At 40.9% G+C, this 16,404-nt stretch overlaps 1 protein-coding gene across 2 annotated transcripts; it reads left to right on the top strand.

Annotated features, from left to right (window-relative positions):
• Positions 1 to 2,161: 2,161 nt before the first annotated feature.
• Positions 2,162 to 8,370, top strand: LOC147431827 (putative LRR receptor-like serine/threonine-protein kinase At1g63430). Of its 2 annotated transcripts, none has more exons than XM_086494297.1 (15): positions 2,162 to 2,491; positions 2,601 to 2,739; positions 2,909 to 3,102; positions 3,178 to 3,310; positions 3,854 to 3,925; positions 4,295 to 4,438; positions 4,510 to 4,665; positions 5,758 to 5,874; positions 5,951 to 6,015; positions 6,107 to 6,319; positions 6,460 to 6,641; positions 6,749 to 6,881; positions 7,186 to 7,343; positions 7,422 to 7,628; positions 7,720 to 8,370. In XM_086494297.1, exons 3-15 carry the CDS (start codon positions 3,024 to 3,026, stop codon positions 7,969 to 7,971), a joined length of 1,911 nt encoding a protein of 636 aa, XP_086350423.1. In that variant the 5' UTR covers positions 2,162 to 2,491; positions 2,601 to 2,739; positions 2,909 to 3,023; the 3' UTR covers positions 7,972 to 8,370. The 2 variants fall into 2 exon arrangements, with proteins under 2 accessions (XP_086350423.1, XP_086350422.1); XM_086494296.1 differs by having other exon boundaries at positions 2,589 to 2,739.
• The last annotated feature ends 8,034 nt before the right edge of the window (positions 8,371 to 16,404 follow it).

Here is a 16,404-nt window from a genome sequence, read left to right as displayed (position 1 = left end):
CCGATGCCGACGGGAAAAGGAGGAAGGAAAAAGGATCCATGAAGGGATCATGATAAGGGAGGAGGATGTGATTTAATTAAGGAACTCTTTCAATTGTTTGGTAAAAAGGAACCTTGAAAAGGCTAGGAACCTAAAGGGGCTATTCTGTAATTGTCCTCATCAGCCGGCCCTTTGCTCTTTTTCTCGAAACCTAAAGTAGATTATGTTTGAAGCATTTCCCACATAAGATAAAGAAAAATAAGAATTGGAATATGTGTAAATAACCTCCGTTTTCGGCCCGAAAACGCAGCATAAACTTGCTGCTGTTACACTTGCTGTAATTCATAGCAGAATTTCAGAAAATGGGCATCACCATTGCATCCGAAATGTGCCAAAATCCCAACCTAGATTCCTGGATCATATCCATCCGACTCCGTGTGACGGAGATATGCAAAAAACAATGTTTCGGGAGCCAAAAACAGCAAAAACGAGCTGCAACACTTCTCGTTCCTGCTTTTTTCCTGCAAAATTCAGCAATGGCTTGCTACACAAGTTGAATATACATGCATAAGCTGAGATCTGACACCGTCGAGCCGTATCCACCTCCGTCGAGCTCAAGCTGCCATAGCCGAGCTCTGTCACTTCCGTCTCGTCGGGAAGCCGTCGCACGCGTCGCCAAAAGCTCTAATATCAATTGTGAGTTCGCAAATGGGGTGCATGTGCAGAGAGTGAAAAGAGGAGAGAGAGAGAGAGAGAGAGAGAGAGAGAGGATGTGAGTGGAGCTCCCAAATCTCACTGTATGAGCACAATGTGTAATGAGTGAGAGCTCGTTATTCTTTATATGTATAAAGAATAAGGAGATAAATGTGGACGATCGAACATTGGCCGGTGAACACGGGCAAAGCACGGTGAGGCACACCGCCTTTACCTAACAAGTAGTGGGAGGTATAATGAGACAAAGCGTCCAACAAGGATCGAGCTCACATCCTACGCCTCTCAACGATTTTCGAACTGACATAACCGCTTCAACACGTGGATTTTCATGTCCCATGAAGGGTCTAAACTCTACTTAAGATTGGGGGGACACAGGTCCCTTTACAGGGACTCGGCTTTTTATTGGCCCCTTTACCCTACCCACACGTGGTAGATTGGTTATCCCCACTCCTTCTTAAATAATGTGTCTAAGGACTTGTCTCTTTGAGGTCTCTTGAGATTGTTCCTATGGTGTTAAAATTTCTCTTCTCATGGGTGTGTATTTGTAAATAAGAAGAGGAAATTGGAATAACCCTTCTATCATCCATTTGTTGAGTTTCAGACTTGCTGGTAGACTTTTGAGGCTCCTTGGATTGTTCCGAAAAAGTTAAATCTTTCTTCTCATGGGTGTGTGTGTGTGTGTGTGTGTGTGAATAATGTTGGGTTCAAATGACACGGTGGAAGAGTGTGTGTGTCCAGCATGGCGTACAATGATTGGGCAGAAAGAAGCGAGCCCCGTTTCGGACCCACCCAGTTTTGGGCGACCCCCTCCCGCCCCTCGAAAATGCTCATCTACCGCGTAAAGTGCGGATTGTGCAGCTCAGGTCCAGCTCGTCAGGCTTCAACGCGAATGATTGGCTCAGAAGAGGTTCATCGTTTCAATTGAGGAGGGTGCCTCCATCCCTTGTGAAAGGGTGCGCACATGCAGCTGAAAACTCATCATAGTGGCAAGAAATGCAGACGTGGCAGTAAAGATTCGTCGCAGCGCCAAAACGCATAAAGTAGGACTCTGTATGTAATTTGCCGTTGTGGGCCCAAAAATAAAGCCTGGAGCAAGAGGGGAAGATACCGATTCCGAGGGGGATGAGTTTATCAAGTGCATGAAGCTGCCATGGCGGTAGCCTCTGTTACTTCAAGGAGCAAAATTGTTCCCAGGCACAAGTTCTCATGTGCGCACCCTTTGAACAAGCGGCGCTAGGCAAAAGAGAGAGCTCGTCTCTGCCGTCGGCTCGTCGAAGAAACTTTCTATCACCCACATGGGTAATCCCAATTCTTGGACTTTTCTTCTCCTTCTTCTCTCTCTAAACATCTCCGTCACTCTCCAATGCTCACTTGTAAAGTTCAGTTTGGTGCTTGGGGATAGAGTAGGTGAATGTGGCGGGGTTCGGTAGAGCCTGTTGTTGTTCATATAGAGCTTGTTGTGAAATTAATTAAGGGAGCCAAACTATGTTTGGCTTGAGAGATCGTGCCTCGAGCTAAGAGAGCGCGCGAGTGAGCGTGGACCTACCCTCTCGAGCTGGCTTCGGGGCCCTTGCCCAAACTCCCGCATTTGGAAATCATACCGTATTTGTCTTCCTTCTGTGTATGGTCGTCCTTTTCTCCATCGCCATGGCGACCTTCGCAGGAGCCTCGCAGTCACAGATACCTTAGTAAGAAACTGTCTATGTTTCATGCGGGTGCTCCTTACTGGATAACTCGCGAGACGACCATGTTTTCCGCCCTTTCCCCTATCAAACTCCCTGGCAGCATTGCGTAGCAGGTACATTGCGCAGATAAAGATCAGCCATGAATGGAAATCTTGCAATACAGCATTCTATTTCGCCGTCAAGCTTTCTAAGAAATCTTTCGCTTGCAAGCTGTCCTACTAGGAGAGAAGTTTGTTTCAAGGCATGACACTTTTTACGTACAACCGTCCTTCATCTTTTCACTTCGCTTTGCATAAAGGACCATACACCGTCCATGAGTGTTAAAAGAGCCGAAACTGCGTCAAAGAAAAGTTTCACCAAGGTATTGCTCAAGGAATGCACTTCTCGCTAGATCGTTCTCCCATTGATATTTTGCAGTTGTTGCTTCCCTTCTCAATTTGTGCATTCGGTCATCCTGTAAATTTCAAGCAGCCCTCTCTCAGTTTGCTTGCGCTGATCGTTTTTCTTTCCACTTTTCTTGTGTCTTGAAGGGCCTTTCCTATTTCATTGCATCGGCATGTGCAGACCGGTAGCAAAATTTTCCTTCGTTTTTCCTGGAGATTTTACTGATCAGCAGATGATTACAACATTGTCCTAGTACCAGACATGCAGATTGCTTCATGTACATTCATTGCAGTTCTTTGGATTGCGTGGCTTCCCTTTTGCTTCTCCCTTTCACGAGAAGGTTAAATATATTTGCATTCATTATGACCAAGGTACCGAGGATGAACAACACTCACAAGAAGCTTTCCATGAACAGGTTCAATACTCTTCAATTTCAGCAGAAATTTTCATGCAGACACTCTTGGCGCTTTCCATGGATGGAACGACACAGATGAGACCCCTTGTGGTTGGTCTGGGATCATTTGTAATGGGGGACACGTGAAAATCGTGTAAGTACACCTGCAGTTGTGCCCCTGAGAAAGCATAGATGACAAAGATTATTTTCTTGTCTCAGAATGTATAACAATGTGGGTCACGATAGCTGGTTCTAGGTAGCTACAGTTTCTCACTGCACAGTGCATAGCAGATAGGTGATAACTTCGGGCTGATGAGAGACTTATTTCAATTTGTTCATTTCTTAATGGATGAGGATATGCCTTGCGAGGATGTTTAACTGGCATCTTGCAGTTGCATTGTCTTTTTGGCAATGTTATGCCAGAAGTCATTGACTGGAAAAGTGGTCCTTGCACATACCGGAGAAAGTTAACGATAGATGTATTGTAAGCCTTTGTTAGTTTGATGTGATGCGCTCACGTGGCACCACAGATAACGACTGAGCTAGATGACTTTGTTAGCCATTAATCCGGTCACCTATAAAAATTGGTCAGGCTATTAGAATGAAGAACTACTTTTATGCACGTTAAATCACTGTTGTGCACAAAATGCAGATTGAGACATAGAGTTCATTAAAGTTTTTGCTTTGCTTGCAACAGAAATCTAAGCTACCAACATCTTGCTGGTCCACTAGATCCTCAATTGGTCCAAATTTCTACAATTCAAATCTTGTAAGTGTATGATGTTTACTTATAAATGTTTTCAGCTTTTCAAGCCTTTGCGATTCACGCGAGTTGAGAGCTACTTAATGAAGATGCGCTTTGGTCGGACATTTTAGTAGTACCTCACACTGTAAGGGAGGAATTTTGCCATCGACTACATTTTGGCATTAGACGTTTATGCCAGACAAATATGGTCAAGTTCAAACATTGGTATTGAAGCATTTGAGTGAGATCAAAGAGCCCGAGAAAGATTTTTGTGTTTCTGTGGACTCGAGTCTTTAGCGATGAGGATATGAGAGAGAGAGAGAGAGAGAGAGAGAGAGAGAGAGAGAGAGGGATATGAGAGAGAGAGAGAGATATTTTACAATGTCCACCCAGGCTTCTAGCTGGTAATCGGCTGAATGGGTCCATACCGAAGCAGCTTGGAAATTTGAGGGAGCTGACCATCTTAGATTTAAGTCACAACCGTTTCACGGAAAGAATTCCTCCAGACATTGGCAACGCATCAAATTTAACCAAACTGTGAGTCTCCAACCTTTTAAACCATGACTACTATTTGAATTTATTTGCTTCTTACAGGGTGTTTGCTTCAGGTACCTCAACAACAATACCTTACAGGGTAATATACCAGCTGAGCTAGGTAGTTTACGGAGGTTAAGGGAGCTACGTCTTGACAGAAATCAGCTATCTGGTTGTGTTCCGGGAGTTTCAAAAGAGCATTTTACCAAACTGATGCATCTTGAGAGTCCGTATGTTAACTTTTTTATGCACTGAGAGAGAGAGAGAGAGAGAGAGAGAGAGAGAGTATATCAAACGTCTGGTAGTCTGAAGTTGTAATACCCTTACTGAGTTATCCTGATGAAATTGCAGAATGTTGGATAGTATACTAGTAGTTTAATGATAACCGTTGACCTTCTCTGAGCTCGTTCATAGATATGAGCAATACACTCCCTTCTTTGGAGGATTCTTGTAAAACGTTGTATGGACATGATCTACTACTTACTAAAACCAAGAACTGATCTTGGTCACCTTGGCCTTGGATTGAGGACTACACCTCTGTTCCAAAAATTGGTGTAGTTTGCTTCTTTCATTCAAGTACCATTGACCAATCTCATGGCCCCACGGGCAGCTCACATTGCAACCGTCTTCTTATGTCTCAGCATGCTGAAGCAGTGGATTGCAGTCGTTCAGGCAAACCTTGATGCCCTCTTTCCAAGTCGGGCAAATATGGCTCATGCATTTATGAAGTTTGGGAGCGCACCTATAAATAAACAAATAAAAGTAGTATATGGAAAAATAAATTCAGACATAAATATAGATTGATAGATCGAGTTAGAAACAAGTACACATTCACATATATATCCAAGTACACAGGTAGACATGGTGTATATAGTTCATCTGTACACGCTGTGAATATTCTCTCTCTCTCTCTCTGTCTCTCTGTGGGAGTGGTTTTGGCCATGACGGTACCTGACCCACTTGATTCTTATGCTTGAGACTTGAGTGGAGACTTCGCTCCGCTTTTGTCATGCTGCAGCCTGCTATCCTTTTTATGCAAATATCTGTGGTGTAGTACAGTAGTTCCAAAGGGCCTATTTATTTCATCCAGGGGTGACAAATTTAGTGTTGACCTTTCGTATATCTGTATCGCCAGGTTGGGGGTTTCCCCTGGGCCCTTCTGGTTTGTACACACTGTCTATCTTAGGGGGGTTTCCCCGAGGTCATCTTGTTGATTGACTGTAGTACTTGTTTTTTAATCAGGGTGTAAGCCAGAGAGAGAGAGAGAAGAAGAAAAGGGGAGATAGAGAGAGAGAGAGAGGTGTTACTTTCTTTATGTGCAGGGGTCGCCCAAATAAGACACAGCAAAATGGACTCTGCTCTTTGACAAACTTGGAAGTAGCAAACTTTGCTTTTAACTACCTCACTGGTCCACTGCCTTTGTGTCTTCATGGTTCAAGGTGCTCATGCTCTTTCCAACGAACTGCCTGGTTTGGTTTTGTGAATTGTGCCAAATGTTTTCACTTTCGTTTTCAGCTTGAGCTTCCAAGAAAATTGTTTCAACTCTAAGCTTCCAAGGCAGCGCCCAGCTGAGCAGTGTGGTAAGACCTGTTTGGCTTTTCAAGGTCATTTCCCTCGTTGATTATATTCATGGATGTAGTTGACCTCTCTTTATCATTTGCAAACGCGTAGGTCATTCAAAGGCAATTCAATCGTCTTATGATAGTGAAAACCATGAGCAACGTTCACGATGGAATGGACATTTACAGTCAGCTCTTGTTGCTGGAGCTTTCATTTGTTTGCTTCTTTTGCTTGGAGCCTTTTTTCGATACAGGCGTGGTGCTGCTCCTGTCAGTCCATCCAAATCAGGCTACTTTGATGTTGTTCACAAAGCAGTAGCCACAGGTGAGTAGCTCTTGCCATGTGGTTGTGAAGTTCACAGGTTTTTCTCTAGTGACACAATTAGTCTGTGTCTCATAATTCAGTACCCTATTTTAGCTCATGGGATTGGGATGCCAATTTCTTCTCTTCTCAACCTATGACAGGAATTCCAACGTTATCCCGGACAGAGCTGGAAATTGCATGTGAAGATTTCAGCAATATAATTGGTACTTCTCAAAGTGGAGTAATTTTTAAAGGAACATTATCAGATGGCACTGAAATTGCTGTTACCAAGGTTCAGACCTCCAGTTGGTCGAAGGATTTAGAGTTGTACTTCCGATACAAGGTATGCTGCTCTACTCAGAGCATTTTCTGGCAAAAGAATGGAAAATGAGCAAGAAAGGCAGAACTGGTGGAAGGGCAGGATGTAATGTTTCCTATCTGATGGCTCAGGTGGATAGGCTGGCTAGCATCAATCACAAACACGTCGTGAAGCTACTTGGATACTGCTCTGAGGATGAACCTTTGACAAGAATGCTGATTTGTGAATATACACCCAACGGGACTTTGTTCGACCTCCTACATAGTATGTCATCTGTGCTCACAATAAATTTCCTTCATAGCATTCTTTTTGGTTCAATTACACATGAGTATATATTCATATACGAGTGGCAAGTAAATTAAGTTCCTTTATTGATGTCTACATGTGAAATAGCAACAGTCAGTTTTAGTAATATTTGACCAGTAATGGATGGCTACAGGTCTGCTCCTGAGTCGTAAGCTATAGAATGTTGAGACATTTTCAAAGATGTTTGTTTTTCTGTGTCATAGAAGGTGCTAGTTCAGCGCTGCTTGTGTTGCCATGGGTCTGAACATTTAGGTGATTGCAGATTGTGATGCTGAGCAACTAGATTGGAATGCACGTATGAGAATTATTATGGGTGTGGCTTATGGTTTGGAGTACTTGCACCACAACTTGTCACCACCTGCTGGCTATTCTAAGTTTGATTCTAGCTCAGTATACCTGACTGAGGACAATGCTGCAAAGGTGAAGTTCGTGGCTTAATTCTCAGAGTACGTCAATCTTCCACTGATGTCACGTGTGTCCTGTAACTCCTGTTCACAGCTTGCTGGCTTCGATGTGGGAAAGCCACCGTTTCATAAGAGATCCAAAGGGAAGCCCTATGCAGGTGAACCACTTTCAGGTTTTGATGGTCTAGAGAGGAATTTTCAAGACTTCGAGGCCAATGTATTTGGTTTTGGGGTCCTTTTACTGGAGTTGATCAGTGGAAGGCCACCATACAGCAAAGAACAAGGGTCAATAATTGATTGGGTAAGCTAGTTTGTTCGCTTTGATGCTGGGGAACGTAAGTGTGTGAGGGCAAGGTCCATTAATTTTTGGTTTCTATATCTTCGTCTAGCAGGCTGCAGACTATCTGGGTAATCCAGATGTTATCTCATACATGGTGGATCCTATTTTAAGATTTTTCAACTACAATCAGTTGGAATCTCTTTGCGAGATCACTCATTTATGTGTAGGTGCAGACTCTAACAGGCCAAGCATGAAGGTAGTCACTAGCATGCTGGAAACTGCGCTTGGAATCACTTCGGAAGCAGCATGCCCCAAGCAGTCTCCCCTTTTATGGGCTGAGTTGGCCATTCTTACGCAAATGTAAATGGTCCCCCACGGTCCGCAATTGTAACTTTGAGAATTTATACTATCTTTCTGTCCCAAAGTAGCAGGCAAGCCATAACAATGCGAATTGATTCCATTCATGTGGGCAGTGCCAACAAAATCTTCTGCATTCCTCACAACTCAATTCTTTGCCAGCAAAAAATTGTAACTTTGAGAATTTATACTATCTTTCTGTCCCAAAGTAGCAGGCAAGCCATAACAATGCGAATTGATTCCATTCATGTGGGCAGTGCCAACAAAATCTTCTGCATTCCTCACAACTCAATTCTTTGCCAGCAAAAAATTTCAAGCACTTCACATAAGTCAATTCTTTGTATCTTCAAGGGCTTTGTATAATACTCTTTTTGACAAATGTCGTCAAAGATAAAGGGTTTACTTAGTGGTCTTCTCTCTCTCTCTCTCTCTCTCTCTCTCTCTCTCTCTCTCGGGTAGAGAAACACACTTGAGTGTTAGGGGGTATGGCACAAGGTCGGCCATATCTTCAAATATGTGTTCTTCCAAGGTTCCCTCTGCTCCCTATCACTTTGTTTGCCCGTTGGTACCATATCGATATATGGAGCGACTTTCCATTCTTTTAAGCTTCCATCTGTTTCAAGTTTCTGTCTGCTTTATCCTCAAGCTTCCATATAATCGTCTCTATCACGTGTTTGCCTCATGTATCTTATTAGTATTGGAGCTCCACACTCTTTAACGCTGCCATTCATTTTGCGTCATCAAGCTTCCATCAATCTCGCCCTCCCAAGATTTCATTTGTGTTGCCATATCACTCTGTTTGCCCTTGTGTATCTTTGGTGATTATATGGATTTGACGTCATTGATAGGGAACGATATCTACATCTTCGTTGTCATAATGTCCTTAAGCGATAGATGACAGCAATGACAATGGCATCTTCAATTTACTTATAGTGATACTACCTCTTCCTGTTCATTGTTGATGTTACAAAGTTCATTTGCGATGTGGACATCAGCAACCAAAGCGCTATTTCCCCCCACACTCGTTAAGTCAACATCAGGGAGCAGCATCTTCGTCTTCGTTCTTGTAAAGCTCATCAGAAATAAATTTTCAACCTTGTGATTTATAAAGGGGATCGTCATCCTTGACTCATAAAGTTCATCGCTAGCAACATCAGTATCTTCATATTAGCCAACGCCGGGTGGCAACACAGACAACATGATCAACAGAAACTAGCCATAATATAGTTGCGAGCGATGTAATGGTCCCGAATCCCATCTCACTAGCGTAAGGTTCATACATTGTTTACTAGGCTCGTGAATACTTATCAGGTAAGCAGCGATTTCTCTACCAGCGTTTTCTACCTCGGCTTCTAGACGCACTGGCAATCAGGTACCTGATCGAAGGAACTGACACAGGTTACACAATATCTAGCACAATCAGGGTACACAACGAAAGGAAACATCGCCTATGCACGGGCCGTTCAAGGATTGCACGGGGCTTGAGACAGTAAAGTATATGACAGATGGAATACTTCTGGGAAAAGTGTTTGTGGACAGTATCATGCTTGATGAAGCACAGGAAAGAAAAACATACATTAATGTCCTCTTTGAACTGTCGAAAAATTAGTAAGGCAGCGAAAAGATTAGTATCTTACAGTCACCTCAGCGACACTTGATGCCGACGAGTTTTTATGGGTACGTCTTTGACAGTTGACTGAAACGTTGACTGAAACGTTTCACTACTCCAGGAAGAACGTTTCTTGTCGAGATTCTGTATTCAAATAGCAACCACAGACTGACTTTCGAGATGCTCCACTTAATACCGTTATGCAAATGCATTTAACTAAGGCTATGGCCATGCGAGGCTTAGTTTCCACAGACAACATTCGACCAAGCCTGATAGCGTGTAGCTTTCCACCGGCATAGTGGTGTGAAATTTTGTAACTATGCCTTTTTTGGTTTAGTTTTCAAACTAAGCCCGTTGCCTGTCGGTGACTTCTCCTTTTCTCTCTCCTATTTGAGCCTCACACTCCCTCTCACTACTGGCTGCTCCTCGTCACCCTCTGAGCTGTCGTACCTGCTGTGGTCAGATTCTGTCGCGAGTTACTGAAAACTAAGCTTCGCGTGACCATGCCCTAAGCCAGAGGACCTTCTCTTGCTAATCACCTCCTTGTCGAGATTCTGTATTCAAAAAGCAACCACATGACACAAACTGACACTTATTACTATTATGCAAACGCGTTTAACTGAGCCAGGACTTCTCTTGTTAAAAGGACATAAAGAAATTGTTACATCGTGCGAGATTTTGTATGAGCGAATGAAGGGGTACCTTGATTCCAAGCTTCGTGCACGGCCCTCAAGTAGATAAACAGCAACAATGTCCCACGATAACAAATTTTTAACCAATAACTAAAGCGTGCGAGGGAGTCTTACAAAAGATTGTTCACGTCTCCCCATAAGCCCTGTAATCTCACCTTCCTCTGTCATTCAAAGATTTACTTTTCCCAAATTTTACCACTCCTCTAAGCTTAGAATGAGGGACCTTGTTTCCTGATTGTTTAGTCTTGGGGCTATCCCACCCCTACTTGTGGGATCCATGTATTCTTTATGTTGTTATCTTGTATTCAATTTCCACTTTCCTCAAACAAAAGAAAAAGAGTGTTCATGAAAAATCACGATGTTGTGACTCATCACGGGTTCAATATGGTTTGGGCTACATTTGCTAGCATCTTTGAACAAAAGCTTGCAAAGTCTTAACTTCGCAGGGGGTACTTCTATAAGATCTCCACAAGAAACCTCTTTCACTTATCTTAACTCCCGTATTCGAGTTAATTTGCTTCGAAGTAATTTCTGTCAGTGATGTTGGGGCCTTTGCAAATGATTTCCTTGTTATCCCAAAGTAAGTTTGTAACATGGAGTCGCTATAACATTTATGAGGGTCATTATGTGGTCTTCTTGATTGGGAGTGTGACTACCTTAAAGTTGTGGACAGATGGCAAGCGAGGGGGCACCACTCCTCCACCTTTCACATTGTAATTTATTTTGATTCTTATTCTTATCTTCAAAAAAAATCTCCTCCTCATTAAGTTAAGTTTATATCCTACTTCTTTTGTATCTGTTTTAATTTTTGCCATGTGTGCCACAGGAAGCATATTTAATCGCAACAACGAAAATTTCGAACAGACAAGCACGCCTCCATCTTGACAAGATTGCAAGGTCCGTAATTTGCATCCAAATCTCCACGTCTATGCATTTGCTTGAACAACACAAAAGCCTACGGGGCAAAGCACGACTTCCATTCCTTAATTTTTTTGAGAAGAGATAGTGTCGACTCTCCAACATACATTTGTATGACACTTTTGTGTGATGTGCACTATATGTTTTGGCATTTTCATTCATGCCTCATTTTATATAAAATTTTTTCCTATTTACATTGTTTTCATGTAGCAAAACACGAAAAACATCCTCTGCCTTGGACACTTGTACATGCTTAGCAAGTCAATAGTGCACTCAAAGTTCATCAATGATATTTGTATTTTCAATTTTCTAAGGTTTTCTTTAACTTAGTTTAGCTACATGTTTTTTCACTAGTAGATGCTCAATGTTAATCATCATATACATCAATAAATACACATCTTCTTCTTCTTTTATAGTTCGGCAATGCATCATATATATTGTAGTAGACACATGTTTAATTGTCTATTTTAGTGTTAAACGTTTAATATCAACCTATGTGTCTTGTTATGTTTGATGCAAAGTCTCATATGAGGATCTCAAGGCATATGAGAATACAATCTGAGCATCATATATAAGGATTGGACCAATCAATGTGACGTTCTTACCCAAATTATAAATATATGTCCATCTTGTGTGGCAATAGTTATCACATAATAAGATAAATGAGCAAAAAAAAGAAACGGAAACTTCTGCTACCCTCATTTCAGTGCTATAACTTGGCCTCTTCAAACATGCACAAGTCAAATATTCATCAATGCCTTGTACTTCTTGCAAAACATCAAATTTCCATGCAAGCTATGTTGTTGCCCATGCTCTTGACTACATACAGAGACCTCTCTGTGCGACACTACATATATAATTGCTCAATGTTATTGACATCTCAATCAGTATGGAAAAAGCTATACATGCCTACTTCAAGGATTACTAGAGATGGGGGGTCCACCTCAAAACATATAAGTATAGCCTATGAGTACATCTGAAGGGGTTTTTGAATTGCAAAGAGTTATAGAATTACATGTACAAGAAGAGCTAAAAATGAGAATTTAAAAAAAGGTTCCAGGTTCATAAAGAAGAAGGGATTGTTTAATTCATGGTGAAGTGTATGTGTAGAGGGATTTTATAGCTACCTCTTGAACACATGCTACATGTATTTTTGGAAGGTGAATTCTTTATGCATTGGAGCAGAGGTTATTGCTAGATAATCCATCGATATCTTAGAGCGGAGGTCACACTAGATAAGCCATTTATATCTTGGACCACTAGTGCTATTCTACAATCTACAACTCATGAGCTTTCTATCTTGACCATTTTAGATATCCTTGCTTTCAATATCAAGAACAATTCAATATTGTTGAGGTACAAGTGCGTGGCTGAAAGACAACACAGAAGAATAAGGTCGTGTGTATTGTCTGAAGATATTATAGGTGAAACAATTCAATATCAAACTACAACCCTTTGACCTCATGGCTCGGGTGAAGAACAATAACATTTTCTCAATTTTGTAGACATTGATTGAGCTATCAAGATGGCACACATATACCATTTCTTATAAATATGATTTATAATGTTGTTCAATTTTATGTCTATTAAATTCTTCGTCGTTATAATGTTAGTATGCTACTTTGGAGAAAGGACTACACTTTTGCTTTGAGCTTGTCATCCATCGTCTGATGGTAAGAGGTGATGCTCTTTTGGTGGTTAAGCAAGTACTTGGGGTGTGGCAAAGTAAGAATCCAAGTTTGAAAAATATGTTCTTTCAAGTGAAGAATATGCTTAAGCGTTTTGAAACTTGGAGTTTAAGGCATGTTGACATGTCTTAAAAGGAAGAAGCACATGGAGTTTATGTGAACAAGTCTTAAAATGAAGAAGCACATGGTGCAACACAAGCTTCAATTGGACAATTGTATGTGATAAGGGCTGATTCTCCTCTTTATTCGGGAAGGGAAGCTTTGGAGAGAGAGGAAGAATTTCTACAAGCATGTATGCTTCCATCAAAGTTGGAGAAATCAAAGAAGTATGCCTTCCTTTGTCTTGCTAAAAGGTATGTGCTGCTTGGTGATTTTTTGTATATGAAAGGGAATGATCTTGTGATGAGAAGGATCTTATAAAGATGAAAATAAATAATGTGAAAACTCAAGATTTAGAGCTTTTAGAGCTACCTTGTGCTCTATGGGCTTACAGGTATGCCATCAAATCATGTACTGGTTTCTCTCCCTTCCTCCTCCCTCCCACCTCGTTTTTGGCAAAGAGGAAGCAAAGAGGCTTTGCTTCCTATTGAAGTGGAGATACAAGCTTTGAGGCTGATGTTAAATCTTGAAGATGAGCCTCACGATTCACTCAAAGAGAGAAGATTGATGGCTACCAATACATACTCTAGAAGATACCATTGAATATATAGTCTCAGGGCTGATATGTATGCATACCTCAATAGACATAACTTTAATGTTTACAAGCTCATACCGTAGATATGTGTGTTCAATTTAACAAACCAAAATGACTCATAGATAGCCTAAATTCTAAATCTGGATACCTTGTCACACACAGGTGACTACAATGCCTACAAACCTTGTGTAATAAGTAGACCATGCAACAAAAATAGGTGCAAGAGACTTATCATTTGAGATAGGTAAAAAGAAAGGAGTTTTTATCGACTGGTTTAGAAAGGCAACAAGAAACACGTTTCCCATTTTTGAAAATAGGAGGAAATTCTTGTACCATTTCTTGGTATCAAAAACACCGTCTAAGTGTGTCACTATGTAGGTGCAGTGATAAACAGTGCAAAAATGTAAACAAGTGTACACCTCAACAAAACTCTCTTTGTGTCATTAAGCACTCAACATTTTACCTTTTGGTTCATTACAAAACAAGATACATCATCATTCCCACTGACCAAATACTTTTTAAGAAATTGAGTACTTGATTGTTCACATTGCTTATCATGATTACATGTCAGAATAAAATTTCTAGTAATTATATTCTCTACGCCATTCCCTTGTGACTTCTACACTCATGTTATCAATCGGTCATGGAAATGGTGAGTGGATGGAAAATTGGAGGCGATCTTTGGCACAAAGCCAAGAGACGAGCCAAGATATGACAGTTGTTGTATATATATTCTTGAATCTCTGTGGTATTTCGATCCTCCATATTCTTCACTATGCAAGAAGTATCTTAAGGATTCCACAAAATCTTGTACTCTAAGTCATCCACAACTGGAATTGTGGATGTGGGAGTGTACTAGTGACTTTTCTCCCATAAGTCAGATAGCTTCTTGTAAAATACAAGCTTCGTGTAGTTCAAATCTCTTCTCTCTTGTGCAATTTTCCTGTGCAAAAACTACCTTGAATCTCAAAAAGTGCAAAGGAAAGGAGCTTTTCAATAGTTTTTCTGCTTTCTTCTTCATACAACACAAATATATCAAAGTACTCAAGGAACCAACAGTCTAAGAAGGCAAGTGCATCCCTTTTAAATCCAACATACTACCCTACTGCAATATCCACAATTGTGAGTTTATCCCAATAGAAAGGTGCATATTTACAATGCTTGCTATCTATTGAAGTCAGTAGGACACCATTAATATCAAGGATTACAGAGGGATTACATATGGCTTTGACTCAAACATTGTATTATTTGGAGCCTTGTGCTTTACATATCCAATGGCCCTGGATGCATCACCACTTGCACCACCTGCATCACCATCTGTAGCACGTCTAGATGCATCACCAATTGCATCACCCCTAGATGCATCACCATCTGGTTTATTACCAATATCCTATGCTGCATCATCAATATCATCAAATGCTTCAGACTTTCCAACATCAAAAGCTTTGATTGTATTCAATAACTCACCCGTACTAAGACATTTAGCACATTACCCAACTCACTGAGTGCCTTATGCAGTGATGACAATCTTGCTAGCTTCCAACAATCCCAACTTAGACCAAAGCCTGTGTCCTTATCGTTTTGCTCCTCAAGATTGCTAGCACGTGAAACTTTGCCCTCAATTATAAATGAAGTATCTACATCAAGAGGGTCTTTCACTGCGCAGAATTTACTACCACATCTATTATGTGATATAGATCACCCATGAGGCTAGTGGCAACACGAGTATCAAAATCAGTAATAAGATAAAAACAGCGATAGATAGGACATAAAAAAAATTCAAATTTGGCTTTCTTAATACATAGGAATCAGAGAACTATCACAAAGCCCTAGGAAAAAGGCCAACAATGGGGATAGACCGCAAAGCAAAAGTTTTGAGACTATGTTTGGAGTCTTTTTCAGAATCTGGTTGCTATAACACCTTTTCTTCCTGCATATTTGGAAATATTTTCTCTTGCATCTTTCTTTGCTAGGTCCTTTGATGTCTTTGTTGGCCCTTTCTACATTCTCTATAGGCTTTCTAGTAGCCTCATCTACGAGGAAGAAGCAACAATGAGCAAGATTGAACTTTAAATAATATTATCTTAAGGACAAAATAGAACCAAAATTACCACCTGTAATCTTTCTCTTTCTCTCCCTTTGCATCATCTATATGGTCTACAAGATGGAAGGACTGGTGTCTATGGCTTCAACTGCATTGGTCTTCATTGGTGAAGGATCATCTTCTGCTTGATCTTCCTTGTCAAGAGAAAATTTGTCTAACACACCTTCCTTCTTAGCATGTACATGCACCTCCAAAAAATTGTTCTTTGAGCACAAAAATCAATAATGAGATAGAAACAATGATATTCAGGACAAAAATGTGAATCTTTTCTTTCATAATTCCGAGGAAATGGAGAACTATTACTAAGACAAAAATAGAAATAGGCTTTAGGAAAAAGGCCCAAAATGGGGATAGACTTTGGTTTCTATAGCACCTTTTCTTCCAACATCTTTGGAAATATTTCTCTTGCATCTTCTTTGCGTGGTCCTTTGATGTATTTGTTGGCCCTTTTCCAACCTATGTAGGCTTTCTGGCAGCCTCATTTGTAGGAAAGAAGCAAGAATGAGTAGGAATTAACTTTAAACATTATCATCTACTTTAAGGGAAACACATAACCAAAACTACCACCTATTATCTTTCTCTTTCCTTCCCTTTGCATCATCTGTATGGTCTGCAAGATGGAAGGATTGTTGTCTGTTGCTTCAATTACATTGGTCTTCATTGGTGAAGGATCATCTTCTACTTGATTTCCCTTCTCAGGACCATCTTTTTTTAGCACACCCTCCTTCTCAACAT

This window comes from Adiantum capillus-veneris, chromosome 21 (genome assembly GCF_014529385.1).
Source record: "Adiantum capillus-veneris isolate H3 chromosome 21, ASM1452938v2, whole genome shotgun sequence".
In the NCBI taxonomy this organism is placed as follows: Eukaryota; Viridiplantae; Streptophyta; class Polypodiopsida; order Polypodiales; family Pteridaceae; genus Adiantum; species Adiantum capillus-veneris.
Note: the sequence above shows the minus strand (reverse complement) of the source record. Positions and strands in the feature narration are given on the sequence as shown.